This window comes from Platalea leucorodia (genome assembly GCF_965183815.1).
Source record: "Platalea leucorodia genome assembly, chromosome: 3".
Classification (NCBI taxonomy): domain Eukaryota; kingdom Metazoa; phylum Chordata; class Aves; order Pelecaniformes; family Threskiornithidae; genus Platalea; species Platalea leucorodia.
Window position 1 is genome coordinate 32,589,287 of NC_138825.1, and position 18,608 is coordinate 32,607,894.

Below are 18,608 nucleotides of genomic sequence, written 5' to 3' on the forward strand. Positions count from 1 at the left end.
TCCTGCTAGTCCCTTCATTTTTCAGTTTTTCTCATCATGTCTGAATACTTGGACGTGCATAAGCCAAACCATAGCTCCCTTTTCCCTGAATTACCCTCCAAGCTCTAGGAGTAAAACTGTTTGTATCCGTGAAGTACGCAAAACTGAATGTGATATTCCAGCTGTAGTCTCAAAATACAACAAATCACTGTGGACGACAGCGTTTGCTCAGTTCATGACCCAGTGTCTGAGCTACACGTGATAACTCCCCGAGTCCTGGTGACTCAGTTCACACAGCAGCTTCCAGCAGATATTTAAGTGGTAATGACATAGGCAGAGTTCTGTTAATCTGAGGGCAGATCACTTCTGTAACAAAGGTTAGATTCAAAGATTGCCCCATCAAATTCCTCTTTAGAACATGATTATTAAATAACAACCCTGAAAAACATTGGTGTATCGAGCCCATTTATCAGCAAGCAAGCTGTCTCCTCCCCTCGCAGATGGTACGTGTGTGCCGCAGCCTCTGAAGGATTTCACCGTGGAAAAGAGTACGAAGCAAGGAGACAGGCTCTCCGTTTTAATGTTATAAATATACTTCTTCAGCTCTGAGCACTTAAACTCTGTTCCTCTAGTGCATCTTTTTCCTTCCTAAGTATCAACTCCTTAAAGGAAAACTACTCTGTATGCTTGTGCATTTTATCACTGTGTGAAAGGAATAACAAACCTTAGCAAAACACTCCAGTAATAGTTCAGTCCTTATACTTAACTTTTTACTTTAGAATTTCTAACTTTCATTAACTTTCCTTTGAAAACCTCTGTCTACATAACAGGGGCAAGCAGCAGCAGTTTTCCTCCTGTTACCTAAAACTAAAGGTTTGCACTTAAGAGAAAGTATCTAGCACTAGAAATGCTGTTTAAATGGATAATCAAGACATTGCTATCACTACAGAGACACTTCCATTCATTACAAGAAGCCTTTCTTTTATAAAAATATTTTTCCAACACCAGTATCACCAAAATAAAACAGAAAACATTTTCTTCTCTTATTAATGAAAACCTGTACTGGAATTTTCAGCAATTACTTACATTATAAACTGTTCAATCAGATAATCAAATTAGATTTAGAATTGTGCATCCCACATCTGGCCAACATCAGTATCATCCTGAACTGCAAGTAGAGTTTTGAAAAACTTGACCTGCCTTTGATTAATAACACTACCCTTCACCTAAAATCGCCAGTCTCCCATTTTTCTAACCCAAGTGTTCCTTAATACAAGGTGTGAGATGAGTCCAGACCAAGTAAAAAAACCTGTCCCTAATTCTGGAACACCACCACACCTAAAAGACCAGTAAACAGGAAACAGCCTTGAGTTGTAACGTGTTATACACATCTCAAGGTAGCCAGCTATTATTTCAGCAGTAGGAAGGGAAGGCTAGAACTCACTTCCGTCGCAGTGGATGCCCATCCATTGACACGGTGAGTGCACAGAATGCTTGGATTTGGGGTGAAGCATTTTATCGTACATGAAAAGTAAGCAAATGCCATTGGTAATCGACGCTAGCAAGGTGCTTTGAAGATAAAAGGTCAAATTCTGCTCATAGTCACACAGGTTGATAGAGAAGATTTTTCTTTTTACCTGGTCATACAGGCAATCTGACTCGCAATCTGTGCATTAATACAAAACCAGATCTGCCTGCATGCGATACGTAAGGTGGCAAAGGTAAGTGTTACCATAATTACATCCCAGACAACATTTACACTTTGTCATGAAAAATGCATCACAGTTAAAAACAATGCACCGCTTTTGTAAATCAACACCTGAACAAGGCAAACTATAAAAGCCCACTTTGGTTTGGCATGCTGGTTACCTAAGAACTACAGAAACGCATTCATGTGGAATACAAGAACTATTTCCAAATAACAGCTGACTCACAAAGTACCCTGGTGATATGTCTGCAGAAAATAAGCAGATGACTCATGTCTGTAAATTCCTGAAAGTACCAATAGACCCCTTGCTTAGTCATCTTTTGCTTGGATGCTGGGTTCACGAGCTCTGTAAACTATAATGAGGGATCTAGCTCTTAGTAGGACTCTCTCTCCCTTTTTTCCTCTCTTCTAAACAGGGCAAATTATCTCCCTAAAAATAACTTCATCTACGTAAGTGAGTCACTTCAACTAGCAAGCTTATACAAGTCATGCAGTTAAGCAGTAATATTTGGTTATGAAGTTAAAAATCTTGCTGTCAAACTCAGATTTAAAATGAAAATTATGTCAGAGGAAGTCCCATTTACCCCTTCTCTCACAGAAATAGAAACATTTCCTTTGGAAAATTTAAACAATTAGCTCATTCAGGAAAGTAAAGCTTTCTAATTCAGTTTCATGCTCAAAGTAATTTAATCCTGATGATTTCTTACTTTGGCTTTCCTAAGCATCACACTGTTAATATAAGAGGAGCTCGAAGAAGCAGACTGAAGAAGCCAATACCATAGTAAAACACTGCTTTCTCCTATGTTACAATTTACAGATCATTTTTTAAAAGTCAAGTTTTAGTAGGCCATAGTGCGGGGAAAATCACGTCTTTATGAAAGCTCTACATGAGCAGAACTTGGAGGGCTGTTTTGGGTAATTAAGCATTGAGTAAATTCTTTGGTGACTGAACCCTAATTTTCCCACACGGTTCATAAGAACGCAAAAGAAAAAGGACTTGCTTGTTGAGAATGAGTCATGTTGTAAAGAAACTTAATTACAGTTTATAAATAGTTGAAGTTGCTCTCTTTTTGAAACATAAGAAACTAGCAAGAAGTAACACATAAATTTGCTTCTCTTGACTTAGTTAGCATATAATGTATACATATATTCAAAACATAGTTATCTTAAAGCCAAAATCCTGATTCATTAATAACTAAAAAACTGTGCAATAAATCAGCAAGGTTTAATTGTTCATTTTCTTAAAGAAAACCATCTGAGATGTGGAACAGGTTACCGAGTTTGTTAAGCGTATGTCAACAACTACAGAGTTGATTTCAACAGTCTTATTAAGTTTGGAATAGTATCTTTAGCATCTAATTTTATAGCTTTTTAAACAGAGTATGAAATGTGGAAGGGATGTCTCAGCAAAAGCATGTACCAGTGCTGCTATAAGGTTTCTGAAGGAAAAATGCTCGGAAGAAAAAGGCAGGTTTACCACAGTGCTCCCCTCCCTGCCTTTAAGTATCAGAGAGAAGTGAAAACAAAACCATGCTTGCAATGCATGCTGACCATACAAATATTTCAAAGTACTTAGACAGTAATATTTAGAAAATTTTCCATATACTGTTCCCCTGTTCTAGAGAAAAGGTTTATTCATCCTTTGTATGGCACTGGATAAATCTAGGTATTTGTTTTCACAGAAGTCAACATTTACTTACTGAACGTTACGCACTGTTGTAATGTTTGGATGATACTACACTGGTTATCTTATTAACATTCAGGATGCTTGAATTGGCTGCCGCTTATTGCTCCTGTAATTTGTTTTGCACTCATGAACACTGGCTGATCTGGATATTTTACTGCTGAGATTGCTACTTTTACAAGATTTCATGGCCTGCACAACCTTAGTTCAATCTCTGCTTGTTTTACAGAGCAGCCTTCAAACACAAGGTAAGAGTATTCCCTCCAGTTCAGTTCCCAGGCTGGACAGAGCTGGCCAAAGGAGACACTGTTCTGGTTTACCCCCTCTGACAGACTCTACCCCTCTGAATTTATTTACTGTACAATGCTGAAGCCTTGCTCTAATTAAATATGTATTCATTTCTGCATGAGCTTTTTAATGTGATGATTCTAATCATCATAAGAGATGATGACAGCTACAAAAAATACTTTAAAAATTGTTTCACGGCACCTTTGTGAGCTGAGAGGCTATTTAGGGATTCCAGACTGGGAATGAAGGACAGTCAACCTGCCTACCGATGCTGAGTGCCAGCCTGTGGGACCCAGTTCTTCTGAGACTTAACAGTAGATAATACTTTATATAGCCAAACACAACTTCCAATGTTGACTGCCATAGGAGGTACTTCAGAATCAATGATTACTGGACACGTGAAAAGTTTTGTTTAAATTATTTCACCAGAAGAACAAGAAGGGTACAGGGAAGATGTGCCAAACCCAGATCTCCAGAGAACACTGAACAATCTTAGCCTGATACTATCCGTTCTCTTCCCAAAATCCCCTGACTCACTCCTTACTTATCATCCAACTTTGGCCAGAGACTGCCTCTGCATTCAAGTACTTCTGATGAAGTAAGTAATGGAAACAGGAAACACAGATTCCAGGCTCCAGAACTGCCTCTTATTGGTATATATTCATCATCTTTTTGCTTCTTTTTTTGGTTCACTGCATTTCACGTTCTCTCTGCCTTTACTTGCAACGGAGGTCACACTGCTGGGAAAAACAACTTGTGGATTTGAATGCACTGCCTCAAACCGAAAAGCTCCTTGAACTCAGAGCTCTCCAGTTTTCATGATGTGTTAATCTGGACGAGACCCACGTGAGTTTACAATGCAACTCGGTGGTAACACAGATACCATATTATATAACGCTCCTTACACATCTATCAAGCTCTATTTTGGAAAGAAAATTTCTAGTAGGTTTTCTGGCATGACTTCTCCTATGGGAAAACTGTTCCAGCCAGCCTGTACGATGGGTGAAAAATGTTCACCTAACTTCAAGGGAACACAGCTATCTTCAGTTTTTACACAGAAATTCCAGTACAGAAGGCCTTTCAGGAATCATACCAGTCACCGTACCTTCTGAGAAACCTGAACAGATTCAGCTGCAAGCATTTTGGGGACTGTAGCGGCTAGCACAAATCTCTGCAGGGCAGGATTTGAGGCTGTTTTGCCTAGTGAATCTTTCCTTGACTCTTGTGTGCTGAAGGCCTTTAGCCTATGTTTTGCTGGCAAAAAATCAATGGGTGAATTTGGTTCAAAACACACATAGAATTACTAAATGCCACAGCTATCCTGCTTTGGTGCGTGATGATGTAGTCCTGCAAGAATGAGAGAGCAAGGATGACAAATAACATATCAATGGCATTAGTGTGGGACTTTAGGTTAACAGACCACAGTCATAGGAATTTGAATTTTTTAACATAACTTCTGGAGAAAAACAGGTTCTTTGCAGGAAGATGTTATTTTGAAATCAACATTTCAAAATTTCAAATGTGAAATGAAAAGCTGTTTATGGAATTTTAGCTGAGGCACTTATGGCACTTTGGGTGTGCTGGTAATCACAGCTGGTTTTGAAATAATTATGTCTGCCCTTGCTATGGGAAATATCCACCCCATCGGCAAAGTCAACACATATAGTAAATGAATAAGATGACTTATATACAAAATACTTCCAAATAAATGCTATGAAACTACAAGTAAGTACCATGAAAAAAGACAACTACGTTTTTTTCTTAACTGTATCAGTTACATATCAACTGAATGTACAATATTAATCAATGGAAGATAAACATTGAAATGTGATTGCAATAATGGAAAAATGGCAATATTTGGGATTATGACTATTTATGTGAATATATGAAATTCAGTTCCTTGTTTTGTACTGGGAAATGGGTCTGGCAACAGAATAACTCACTAAGGAGCCAGTCCTGTAACTGTATTTGTAAAATGATTGATCCCCATAACAACACAAGATCTTCTTGACCTTTGTCAGCAACTATAATATTCAAGAATGGGAAGGGAGCCCACTCAGATGTTTAGAAGATAAGGTTACTAGAAGGTTGTTAGGAAGAATTCAGCTAGGATAAGAAAAGAGGAAAACTGCTGAAGAACCTTTTCTTTAGCACAGGTTTAACTCATTACCTCCAGAATGCGAGGCTGCTGACAGCAGTTATTGAAAGCGCTGGCAATTGCCCAGTTTACAGTAACTTTGGTGATGTTCATCATGACATTAAGGAATGCTTTAAGGAATCTCATTTTCCTTATTTTTTCCCCCTCTTCCTTTTTTAATTGGACAGGAATAACTTTCAGTTATTCTTAGTCCAGGCGAGATTTGAAATAAGAATTGGTTCTTCTTTTCTCAAAATTTTTGCACCAACAGTATGTCCTTTTCCCTAATGTGTCTTACGACAACATCACATCTACAGAAACGGCCAGCTTCAAAGTCTCAAATATAGAAGTGGTTACCTTTCATTCCAGCGCTCTTAGGCAGCCCTTGAATCTTTCTGAATGATGGAAACAATGACTTGTGATGGACTGAACTGTTCTGACACATTACAGAGAGTAGATTTGTTTCCTTGTGGACTTCAATGAGACTACAATAAATTTAACACTTAGTTTTCTTTGTTTTGGTTTGTTAGTGTTTTGGTTTTTTTTAAATATGATGTATGTAACCTGTTTTTATTTGAAGAGGACTGCATGACATTGTTCTATCTTGTGGTTCTCATTCCACTGATAATGGGAACTACAATATAGTCTAGGCACCAATGGCAACTAGATTTATGATTACTATTGTTTTAATTTTCTTTCAACATAGGCAGATGATATGGTTGTAAAAATATCCCATGTCTTTATCATAACCTATATCTTTCTTTTTAAGTACCCCATCCTTCATACAAAACCAGCATTTTTTAAAAGAAAGTGACAAATATAGTTTAAATACCTTAAGTTACAGTCATGTGCTGCAGAGTATCTAATTCTTTGTTTAGTCTTACAGAGGAACTAAATAACAGATCAAATCAAGATATTCTTCAAGCAGTTTCCAGTTATGCGGTCAAAGACCATGAAAAAGTGATATCACTTAACCCAAAAACTGCTTTATAACATCATCGTGCTTTGGAGTGTCATCATCTACCTCAACTATGTCATACTCTTCTGGAGTTTTACAGCAAGACTGGACTACCTCCTAAAAATATCCCATGGAATATCTCATAATCCTATATCAAGCCCAAAGAAATGGCGTAATGGCTACCCAGGTCTTTTCCTTCTCTAATTCCTGTAACCACGATTATTTTCATTAAAAGAAAGGCTTTTTATTTTTACCTCACTAGCTTCAGACAGTGACATCTATTTCGCTTTATTTTTACTTCAGAGTCTCAAAGATCCTCATTCCCTCCTCCTTCCGTTTTTATTTCCTTTTATTGTTTCTGCTGTAACAGTTTCTATAGTAACTTCTCTAAGTGCTGATGAGATTGATGCTACTAAAAGCTGCCTCTTCTCCATCTGAATTGCTTGAAGCTTGTACTTTAAATACAGTTGCAGTTGTTACGGGTGTCAAAAGCAAGCTGTGCCCTTCCTTGGCACAGGCTGGTGACCATCACATGTAACTGGTGGAGAAAAGGCGAAAACTTGTCCTCTGCTTTCCCAGTACAGAGATGCACTGCTAAACTCTGAGAAGTTTTACATTACTTTCCAGCAGGACACGAAGACTTCTAAAGCATGTTTTTACCTGAAAAGCAGCTGTGCAAGAACATTAGCTTCTCTCACTGACACTTTATTAAGCTTATGAGGCTTGCAAATAAGTTCTTTCTCCTGTTTTAAATGCTGCCTGAGATTTGAAAGGAAACTGATTTATTTCATTCTCATCTGTGATCAGTGTGACATTATCCTGCAGGTCAAGAGGACCCTTTGCTGACACAAAAGGACCCTTTGCTGACACACATGCTATCCTGTTTTTTCGAGCTCTGCTCCATGCAGGCTTACTGCTTTCAAATTACAAGGCAGTGTAACCCTGCCTGACTCAACTAGCCAACTAAGCCACTCCAAATATTTTTAAAGCTCAACTGAAATCTACTTTACTGCCGTATAGGCCCATTGCTTCTTCCCACTCCTGAACATTACAATTTACCACTTTTGCCCTTGAAGCCACCTTTCACAGTTCTAAAGGCTTATCCTTCTATTGCCTTTTCATGACCCAAAGAACTAGTTTGTGGAACATATTCTTTTAAGCCACGCTTTTTAGACTACCAGTCGTTTTTGGTGCTTTCTTGTGAATACTCCATTTGAGGATGAAGCGAGATGAACAGCAGGATCACAACCCTAAGCTTCAGGGAGCAGACTTTGAGCCGTTCAGGGACCTTGCTCTTCCCATGGAAGAATCCTGTGGGATAATGGTCCTGGAGAGAAGAGGGGTCTATGATCACCTCCTCCAAGCTCAAGAATGGTCCATCCTAATGAGCAGAAAGTAAAGCAGTAGTAGCAGGAGGCCTATGTGGATGAACAAGGAGCTCCTGACAAAACTCAAACATAAAAAGGAAGCACATGAGATGTGGACACATGCAAAGATGGGGCTGGGAATGTCAAAGCTCACCTGGAGTTGAATCTGGCAAGGGGAGTTAAGGACAACAAGATGTGCTGCTACAGGAACAACAACAGCAGAAGAAAGACTAGGGAAAATGTCAACTGCTGCTGAATGGTGCAGGGGAACTGGTGACAAAGGAGACAGAAAAGCAGATTAAGCACTCCCTCCTTCCCCCATTTAGACCTTTAAGCATCTTTGTGACCAGTTCCATCTCTAAACCAAGGTGTATTTCTTATTATTCAAAAGTAAAATATATTTATCTATTTCATAAAAGGCATGCAGCAGCTGCCTTTGTGTGCGATTGCTGTGTCACATATGGATTCTTAGAAAAAGTTTACTTTGGTGACAAAGTAATTGTCATTGGGTGGAAAGAGGAAGGAGACAGGGAAGAAGGATTCAGAAAAATCTTTCTTTTCTTGATGCAGCTCTTACTTCTAGACATTTCATAGCTCTAATAATCCTGTGGTGTTCCGTATCATCCTGTTTTTTTCTGAAAGAAGTGCCTAGTATTGAACCCAGGGCTGATCCATGTGAAACCCATGCTCATGATCTCCTTTCCAGACTGAAACCAAAATATTTTTTCTACTTGCTACTATGAGCAATTTTCAACTTGCTGTATCTCGCACTGTTAACGTAGTTCTCACCTTAGAGAAAAACTATCTGTGAATGCCATGTGAGACGTCAGAATGTGTAGACACAAGACAGAGTAAGAAGAAGTACCACAGTCTGTATTCAAGTCCCAACTCTGTCAATGACTTTTTGTGACCTAATTATTTTTTTCAAAAAATGAGTGGATAAGATAGGATTATATCACTCCCCTATCTCAGGCATCTTTTCTGAGAATTCATGAGTTATCTGTCATACACTTGGGCATGTAGTAGTAGTAGTCTAGTGATATCTATTAGATAAGAAAAAGCAACAGTTCACTATTCTGAAAAGTGCAATTGTATAAGAAGTTATTACAAACCTTTCAGTCCATTTGTTAAATTGCTTGTAGTTCCTGGAAGAACATAATTTAATGTCTACAGCAATATACTACAGTTTTGAAAGTATGGCAAATATATGCATTTCTCAGAAATTAAAAAGATAACATCGACAGCAAAGTGACATTTAAAAATACTTTGCCAGTCAACACGCATAAAATACTTGTAAAACCTAACTCCTATCACAACAGTTGTTTCCTGTTTGTTGCTGTTCATACCACGAATCAGCTTGCGTCCACTCTCCCTTTATTATCAGAATTACAAATACGAACCTAAAACTACTTTATACTGAGTGACGTGATTACAAAATGAGCACAGAGGAACAGAAAAAAGACGAAAAGAAAACCTCTGTTTTCAGGTTCACTTGCACCCATTATGAATACCTAAATAGGGAAAATCTCATTCAGCTTACATGCAAGTAAATACCCAGGACGGAATCAAAGGAACACGATGTTTAACATACTCTTAATGACAAAAATTAAATTATCAGCTTTCAATACAAATTTCAAACTAAATCTAGTTGGCAGTGTCCCATAGAAATAAAGGAAAAAAATACGCAACAGAGAAAAATGATCAGCAAAAGGCTAATTAATTTTCCAAATGCTGCAATTCAGTCCTGGGATTAGCCCCTGCCTATGCCTAGTTAAGCGCAGAACTGTGTGCCTGTGACTCAGGCTACTTTTCCAACACTCTGCCTGATCCACAGCACTGCAGCTTATCCACAGCTTTCACTGACTTCAGTCAAGCCATAGGCACCTCACTATACAGGCAATGTCAGAGAATGCTTTGTTTTATGGTGATTAAAACAATGTACAAAGTTTTGAAGAAACCCTCTCTGCTCAGGGTGTATTTTGCTGCAGGCAGAACAACATGCACTCAGGAACTTTCAAGACCAGATTCAAAGAAATACATGGTACCGACTAAAAGTACTGAGAGAGTCAGAGGAAAAGACCGCCTCATGAGACACACTTATCTGCTTACTGAACAGTCAAAAAATTACTCCCAAGCATAAGATCCAAATGGCTTTTGACTTCTGCCAGCCGGTTTTACATCACTGGGGCTTTGTTAATCTCCAGTTTCTCATTTAAGAACGAAATGACATCCCAATACAGTATTTGCAGACTTTTTTGATCAGCATTGAACTTCTCATACTAGACTCCTGAAACTTCTGTTATGCTTGACATTTCTGCTGAACTATCTTGCTTTCCTGACGCTAACAGACATCACTCCATTCTCCTATACCTTGTTATTCACACTGTCATGTTCTCTTTTTCCTTCTCCCTTACTTTTCACAGAGTCATAAATCCCCATTTTCATTTAAGGAACAATGTGAAGAATAAAATAAAAGCCCTATGTAAGGAAGCCAAAACACCTCATTAGATAAAAGCTCATGGAAGCGATCTAATGTAAATATTCCACTCAACACTTGGCCCTTTTTTAGGAAATGACTCGGGCAGACAAGAGTTTATTTTTCCATACCTTTTCTTGAAGAGACTTCTCTTTCATAATCAGACTAACTTCCCTGAAGAAGTAGAGCCAATGCAACCTTAACTTCCTCCAAAGATTTTTTTCCGGGAATTTTAAGTGATGACTGCCAGGCACTGATATCGATGAAGAGGAGCCACTCTTGAAGGTTATCTTCTTTTCAGCTTCCAAAAGGTATGTGAGCAAGTCTTACATGACAGAAAACTGAAAAAAATATATCTCTAAAACTACCAATCCCCTCAAATGGTTATTCATACTCCAGTAGCACACAGGAGTCATTGAGCATATTTCAACTCCATTAAATACTATATCAAAACAACAAACACTAGCTACTTCTCATGTTTACATTTAACAAGATCTATAGGTCCTATATAACAGAGAGGGCTCTATGGCCAAAACTACAGGCAGATAAAAGTTTACTGAAATATTTACAGGAATGTTTACATGAAACAGTCTCACTTTCTGGGTTCCAAATCGCTCAGATAAACAAATGATTTCTTAGACATTTTTATTATCTCAGTGACTGTGGAGTTAAGTGTGGTAGACAGGCAATTTTTCAAACAGGAATCTGCAGAAGCAATTTCAAAAAGAACAATAAATACAGTCTTAGATGAAATACTTTTGCCTCCTCACATAAGCTCTCCTAAAGCCAAATAGCAAACACTAAGCGATCAGACACACGCTCACCTAGGAAAAATCTTCCATTTAAGACTTTACCAAACCTCCTTGCTAGCCGTTTACTACCACAAAGTCTAACTTGTTTATTTAAACAGCTGCTGTAGGAATAGATGAAGGGGCTGACGAATGCTCATTAGCTCTGTTCTGTTGACTTTCCAGAGGTGGGGCAATCTCCTTTAAAGGGCAGGTAACAACTTAAACTACACCAGGTACCTGAAAAATTAACATTTACCTAAATTCTAAGGATTATTGTTGCTCTACTGAATGATTAAAATAATATCTGAAGCCTAATGAGTTACTTCTGCTTGGAAAGGGAACTGATAGAAAGAATTACTTCTTTTTTTTTTTTTTTTTTTTTTTACAGTGAGTGGGCATACATTCCTCCTTCTCTGAACACTACTGGAATAAACTGCACTTTCTTTGCACAGTAGTGTAAACTTGTCTTTCCAGCTACTAATGCTCTTTCCCAAAATATTCTATTTTTTTTCCCTTTCTCCCAAGTCTCATCTGACAAACACGGCTACCAAAAATTCTTTCTTTGTGTCTTTATTTTCCAAGCTGCTTTCTGAGGCTGTGGACAGATGTGCTAATCCCGATCCAAAAGAGGTTTATGAGAGCAAACCCCAATTGTTTAGCTGAGGCCATCAATTCAAACCACGTAAGCTGACTGCATTGGCACAAACTGCTCTGCTGACAAATGTGTGCAGACAGCAATATCCAAACAGGAATGCATCAGAAGCTGGCACTGATGACTTCCACCAAAAACCCCTGAATCCAGAAGCGGGTGTCCACCCAAAGCCTGATACTCATAGGCATAACCTCCTATAACCCAACTAATGCTCTAGGCCCCTTGCTTGCATCTCTCTCCTGTGTAAAAACCTTCTTGCTGAGATGCTGCCTCTTTCTGATCTATTCTCTGACAGATGTAACCACATAACTGCACAGACAGGTAAGAGAGTGGACAAAAAGCTACTTCAGTTGGCACTCCAATAGCAAGAAAGTTCATTAATTAAGCTTTAGCTTTTACATGACCAGTACTTCGGACCTCCTGGCTCACTGGTATTACCCGACACAGAACCTGAAATCCCTTACAGTCAGCCAAGGTCAGTGGCAGTGAGTGTTCCCACCAACTTCACCTAAGTCTGAGATCCCATACAAACTTAAGATACAAATGCTGGCAGCTTCCAACATTCTCCATCCCCCGAAATATTGTTCAATGAAACAAAACCTTTTTAGTTTAATATCTGTCCTTTTCAAGATGTCTTAAATAAAAACCCACTAACACAAGCAGTGTTTCATTTGCTATTGCAATCGGTCCAACTTCTGTCAATCATCTCCTTTGTGCCGATAACGTAAAACTCTTCTAAGATAAAAATTAATCTTGAGAAGCCTACATCCAGGTTACTTTGGAGTCCTACTCTTGCGTCCATACCAATAAGACTACTTTATTCTTAATTGTGCACAGATAATGTAACTTGTGTTTACATTTATATATGGTATAAATAAACAGAATGTATGCAGGAACAAGAATATGAAGAAATATCTATCTCCAAAAACTAATCGTAGCCGATTTATAAACAAGCAGAGAAAGAAATCAGCAGTATATTGAAGCTTACTTATGAAGCTTCGTACTGAGACTTACTCATAAATAGTATCAATATCAAAAGCACTACGCCTGATTAATGATTTCCTCTTCCACGTGGATGCATGAACTTCTCTGAATGTTTATATCTTCAGTCATATATTTGAAAGCACTTGATTAATTCTTAAAACTAAACTACTAAAGCAACAGTTCCTTTGACTACTCTTTGATCTAATTAATAACTTCAGCAGCTACATTAATCTAATGATTAAGTTCGCAATTAGGTAGCTCTTCTGTGTTTTAAGGTAGAGTGGGTAGACTTTGCTCTTTATTCTGTAACTACAGCACAAATAAATTTTTTTTAGCAAGTGAAATTGTTCTGAGGTTATTGGGCTTTGGCAACCAGAACCACTTTTCCATTTCTCTCCTCTTATCTGTAACTCAGTTTACTCAATAAAACTATTCTGAATAATTTCAATTTACTTCTAATGTGTTTTGCTTCCTAGTTTCCAAACAAATTTGTAACTTTGAATGCAAATAGTTGCAAAAACCCACCAAAATTACTTTTGAAATCTCTGAATGCATCTTTTAAAGAAAATACAACTCACATTAGGGTTTATATATCTCACAATCTCAATTAAACCTAAAATTTTAACCAAAATTAAGATGCCAGTAAAATTTACTATGGTTCCTTTCATTTGATTTGCCACGGTGCTTGCTGTATACTGACCTATTTATTCTCCTCTGAATACTTTCTCTACATATTATAGTAAATATATAAAGTAGAACAGTTTTCAACTTATGGCTATCTCTCCCAGACATTTTATTAGACGCTTGCTATAATATACATAGTTATGCGAGTGGTTAAGAGATGAAAGCCTACATTACTTCACTCAGGAAATGAAGTGCAGGTTTCGGTCCTTTCATTGCAATATCCTTCAGTGCATAGAACATAAATGTTTTTGCAGTGGATTGTTCAACAAGCAGGTGATGCAATGGCTTACACAGCTAAGCCACTGTATGATTTCTAGGGCCACAGGGTTAATACATAGTGATAAACTATTCAGTTATAATTGCAGCTTTCGTGCCAGTTAAATTGAGCACTCTGAATATTACACAGTTAAAACTTACTCTGTTATTTAACAGAAATTTGAATTTTGATTCCCTTGAAATCTAACTGATTCAACATCCATTAAGTTATATTATCCTACAGCAAAAATCAAATCCACAGGAATTTTAACACTGATAAAATGAAGACAAACATATTGGGGAGTAAGAAAGGTAGCAAATCTTCAAGAAGGTTGTACATAAAGAAGCATCATCTCATAGAAGACAATCGCCCAGTGACCAATTCTCAATTCTAGTTGAAGTGTAAGTAAAGAGGTAATAAGGATAATTTTTCAAAAACTATCAGTGTTATTTCCTTTTTTCCACAACGTAAATCATACTAACACGATGGAAGATTTTTAATTTCAGGTTTGAGTTTTCTAGACCTCTTAACGTTCATTTCTCTCTGGAAATCTTAGGTGATAAAAAGAAAGGGATCAGTGAGATAATTTTTTTATGATCTCCAATACAACACAGGGTGAAGGACTTCTCTGAACAACGGCAATCCCCACTTCTTGCTTTAAAAACTCTGGGACAAATTTCTATGATGTCATTAAGACATCATTAGTTTTTCACATGAAAAGGTAGCCCACAAATAAAAAATGACGTAATCTGAAATATTCCAGTGATAAAGTGTTAACAAACACCAATGTTGCAGCTGCCCAGATTGTCCTTTATTGCACTTTATTATTTTAAAAAAAGATGAGAAGTGTGACAATCAAAAATAAAGGGTAACATGACTGAATTTCCCCAGACCAAAGTATCTTTGATACCTGTGAATTTCACCTTACCATAGAGAAAAATAATAATTGCTACTTAAGGTAACATGTATAAAGCAGTAACAAAGCTACACTTGCTAATTTCTATGTATTTATTTAATTAAGAATGTCTTTTTGAAAGTCATACAATCTTGATCTAAAAATTTCAAATGACAGCAAATCTAGCTACATACTGTAGCAAACTGTTAGACAGTTTTGCCTACACAGTTTTGGTCTAGAAATAACTTTTGGCTCCTAACGACAGTACAGTGTTATTTCTCATTTAATGTATTTTTCCCTACACTAAAGTGTCTTTACTATCACGATCAATGCATTAAGTCCTGACAATTACAGAAGATTTTAGGTAGTCCCAGGTTATGTATAGTATTGGTCCTCATTATTGACACTTCTGAAAGGATGAGTTACATCTGTGAACTTAATCTTGAGTCAAATTACCAGAAAACCTTCCCACAATGCTTTTGGCATTCTGTAAAGCAGGCAGTACGCGACCAAGGTGTATCCTCTCCCCTTCTCCAAATACAATCAGGATTTTGTGCTTTTGAAGTGTCATGGTCACATTAAAAATACATTAAGTACTGGATAAAAATAGCTAAAACTTTTAAATTGTTTCCGGTAATAGTATTTTTTCCCCTTTTGAACTTGTATCTTCAAGAAGATAGACATTTACGCCTGAGGCAGTGTTACTCACTGTGAACAAGGAAGCAAAAATCTTTCCACATCAGCAACAGAGTAAGCTTTGTGAAGCCTTCTGCATCATATTCCACCACACCACTATCAACAAAAAATACAAAAAAATGAATGCAATCATTCTAATACTGAATGATAAATATGTAAATTCTGTATTACAGGGATTTTTTGTTTGTTTGTTTGTTCAGAAACTTCCAGAATTTGCTTTATTTATTAACAGTTACGATTTTCTAGCTAAATGAAAATTTAGCTAGATTTGAAACTTTGAATTAAACTTTAATTAATTAAACTTTGAATCTTAATAATCTTCTTATATATGCTGTGGTACAGGAGTCTCTTACCCGAAGAAAGGCCATGTTCAGTTTATATAAATACACTGCAGAATGAAAGGAGACTTGCTAACGCATCTGCAGTACTAAATTGATAAAACTGTACACACACAAATTCCCTGTATGTTACTCAGATTAAGATAATTTATTAACTCTGTAGTAAGTGACAAGGTAAAATTGAAAATGTGCAGGCTGAGAAGAGTTTAAATCCGAAAATTCAAAAGAGCATATATAAAAAAGGCAAAGCACAAGAGCATACAAAAAATTAAATATAGAAGACTTGTTCAGTAGACAGATTAAATGTTTCCACTGTCAAGAGTTGGTATTCTCTAAAAGTCTCAAGCAGTATCAGGACACATGAACCACTTTGCAAGTGAAATAAAATCATAGGCACACCTGCATCATTTCTATACTGTAGTAGATATACCTTGTTTTCATAAGGACTGAGCTTGCATCTACTCTCTATCATGTGTCCAGTTCAAGTCATTGTTATCTATCTATAGTTGTATAAAATTTGGGTGCATGCTAGAAACCACCTGTCTTCTTACCCTCGCTTGAGAGACCTGAGATTCGAAGGGCTCCTGAATATCCATGGCATTTGGCACCACCGCTCGGAAGCAGAAACCCTCTCCTCACAATGAGGTAAAGCCCTACTGATCAGGCAATCGCTGTCGCATCGGCTCCTGGACTCTCACTTAAGTCAGGATTTAGGCGGGAAACCAAAGTGCCTACCCTTCACAGTGCCAAGGCACCCCTGGTTCAGTTGATTTGTGAAGCTAATGTGTCATCATGGCAGCCCATGGACCTTTGAACTGCAGGAGTTCAACATGATCCGACAGCCCTTTCTCTCAAGAGAGACAAGATACTGCGCGGCGGTGGGAGCAGCGGGTCTCCCAGTCCTGACTTTACGCTGAGCAGTGGTTTCTGGCTCTTGCAAGGCTTGGAACCATACCCACTTCCCCGTCCTCCCACCTCAGTCACTATCTATTACTGTAAGACCCCTCCAGTCATTTATTCAGAAATAAGCACATTTCCTTTGAACGAGGAGAAAATCCCTACTGTCCTTTTCCCATAATCAGCTATTTTTCTAGCAAAATCAGATCAGCAACTGGCACAGAAGTGAAGTAACACTGAACTTCATTCTGGTACTGTTACAGAGAAACAATCTATATACATCATTCTGTGAAAAGTGACCAGATTTCATCTCATCCAGCGGACAGCAGTAACACAACCAAATACCATGTGCAGAAAACAACACTGTCCCCCATGCTACAGAAAAGAATGCATCAAAAGAAAACTTACGTTCCAAAGTGACTCAGGAAAGCCGCGATATACTCTCTTCTCTTATGGTATCCCTGAATAACATATTGTACCTTAAAAAAGAAAGAAACAAACAAATCCAAAGCTACAGAAAGATTAAAAAAGCCAATGCTCCCAATTTGTCATATATTCCTTGTTAAGGAAGATTTACATTTGACAGGGTAGTAGTTCTGAATCCTACATTTAGCTTGCATGATTTCCCTAAAGAATCTGAAAGCGCCTTTAAAACAAACAGTGGATCTTGCACACAGAAAATCTCATTAGGAAATCTTCTTCACTCACTTCTAAGCGAAACTTAGTATTTCACAATATATTGAAGCATTGTTTAACTACACAAGATAAAGAGCGAAGAAAAGAAATGCACGATCTTGCCTTGCTGAAGTTTGAGCAGGAAGCCATGATAGGCAAATCATAATTACCTGAACTGACAGTTGGTTAAGTGTCAAAATAACATTCTGGTTATAACAGGAAAAAAATTCACAACTGATCTTGGGTGTTTTCTGAAGACTGCACCTCCAACAAAATCTTCTTAACACTAAGCTCTCTCAGTGGTTTCATGCTGACTCAGGGAGCCACCTACTCAACTGCGAGCATCAATTTCTGAGGCATTCTGGGTTTTGAAAGACTTCCATCCTGGCACAGACAAAATCCAACAATGCTAAACTTGGAAGACTTAAGGCAAAATTCTCTCTCACCATGTATGTTTCCTTATTGATTTGAATGGGATTACTTAGCAGAACAGTGTGAACAGGGTTTGACCCATAACAGAAAAAATGCATGTGTTGTCAGGCTGCAAGAGCATCTGGTTTACAACTGGTTACTTCAAGTACGTAGGGTATGGTTCCATATGTGATTCCCTATGTAAACCCCTTTACCTTCCAGAATGAAAACTAACATTTTAAAAACCCTTTTTCCCCACTGAACATGAAAAAAACAGGACGAATATTTTTCTTGGCTATGGTAATACTAGAATTCCTTGGCTGGCAAATGCTTTCCTAAATTTTTTGAAAAAGCCTTGATATGATCATTGCTCAGAGCTATCTTGTACTCCTTAAAGTTAAATTCTATTTATAAATTGAGACTTATTTCATTTTATAAAAAACTACAATTATTTTGAAGGCTTTGTGTGGGATCTGAAATGTTATTTTGGAAAAAGGAAAACATATGATAAGTTTGCTTAAGGGACTTTGTTTAAGAAAGGATAAAAACAGTCCTGTATACTTGCAGATTTTAAAAACAGAAAGTAATTTTAACAGAAAACCACAACAAAAACAACTCTAAAGATAGATTCCAATATAATTATGGAAACACATTTTGTAGAACTTTTCCTAAAAGAGAAAATTATTTTCCTCATTTGGACAAATGAAGGTAAAAATAATATACAAATACAAA

At 37.4% G+C, this 18,608-nt stretch overlaps 1 protein-coding gene across 2 annotated transcripts in view; it reads right to left on the minus strand.

The window, feature by feature from the left end:
• Window positions 1–18,608, minus strand: part of BABAM2 (BRISC and BRCA1 A complex member 2) — a 173,908-nt gene that overhangs the window by 23,747 nt on the left and 131,553 nt on the right. For both annotated transcript variants that reach the window (XR_014227553.1, XM_082305426.1), the window contains exons 9-10: window positions 17,199–17,269; window positions 15,569–15,651 (exon numbers count right to left, since the gene is read on the minus strand). Coding sequence is in view for 1 of the 2 variants with exons in the window: in XM_082305426.1 (XP_082161552.1) it covers window positions 15,569–15,651; window positions 17,199–17,269 (154 nt within the window). In the remaining variant the exon portion in view is untranslated. The remainder of the gene's footprint in view (window positions 1–15,568; window positions 15,652–17,198; window positions 17,270–18,608) is intronic.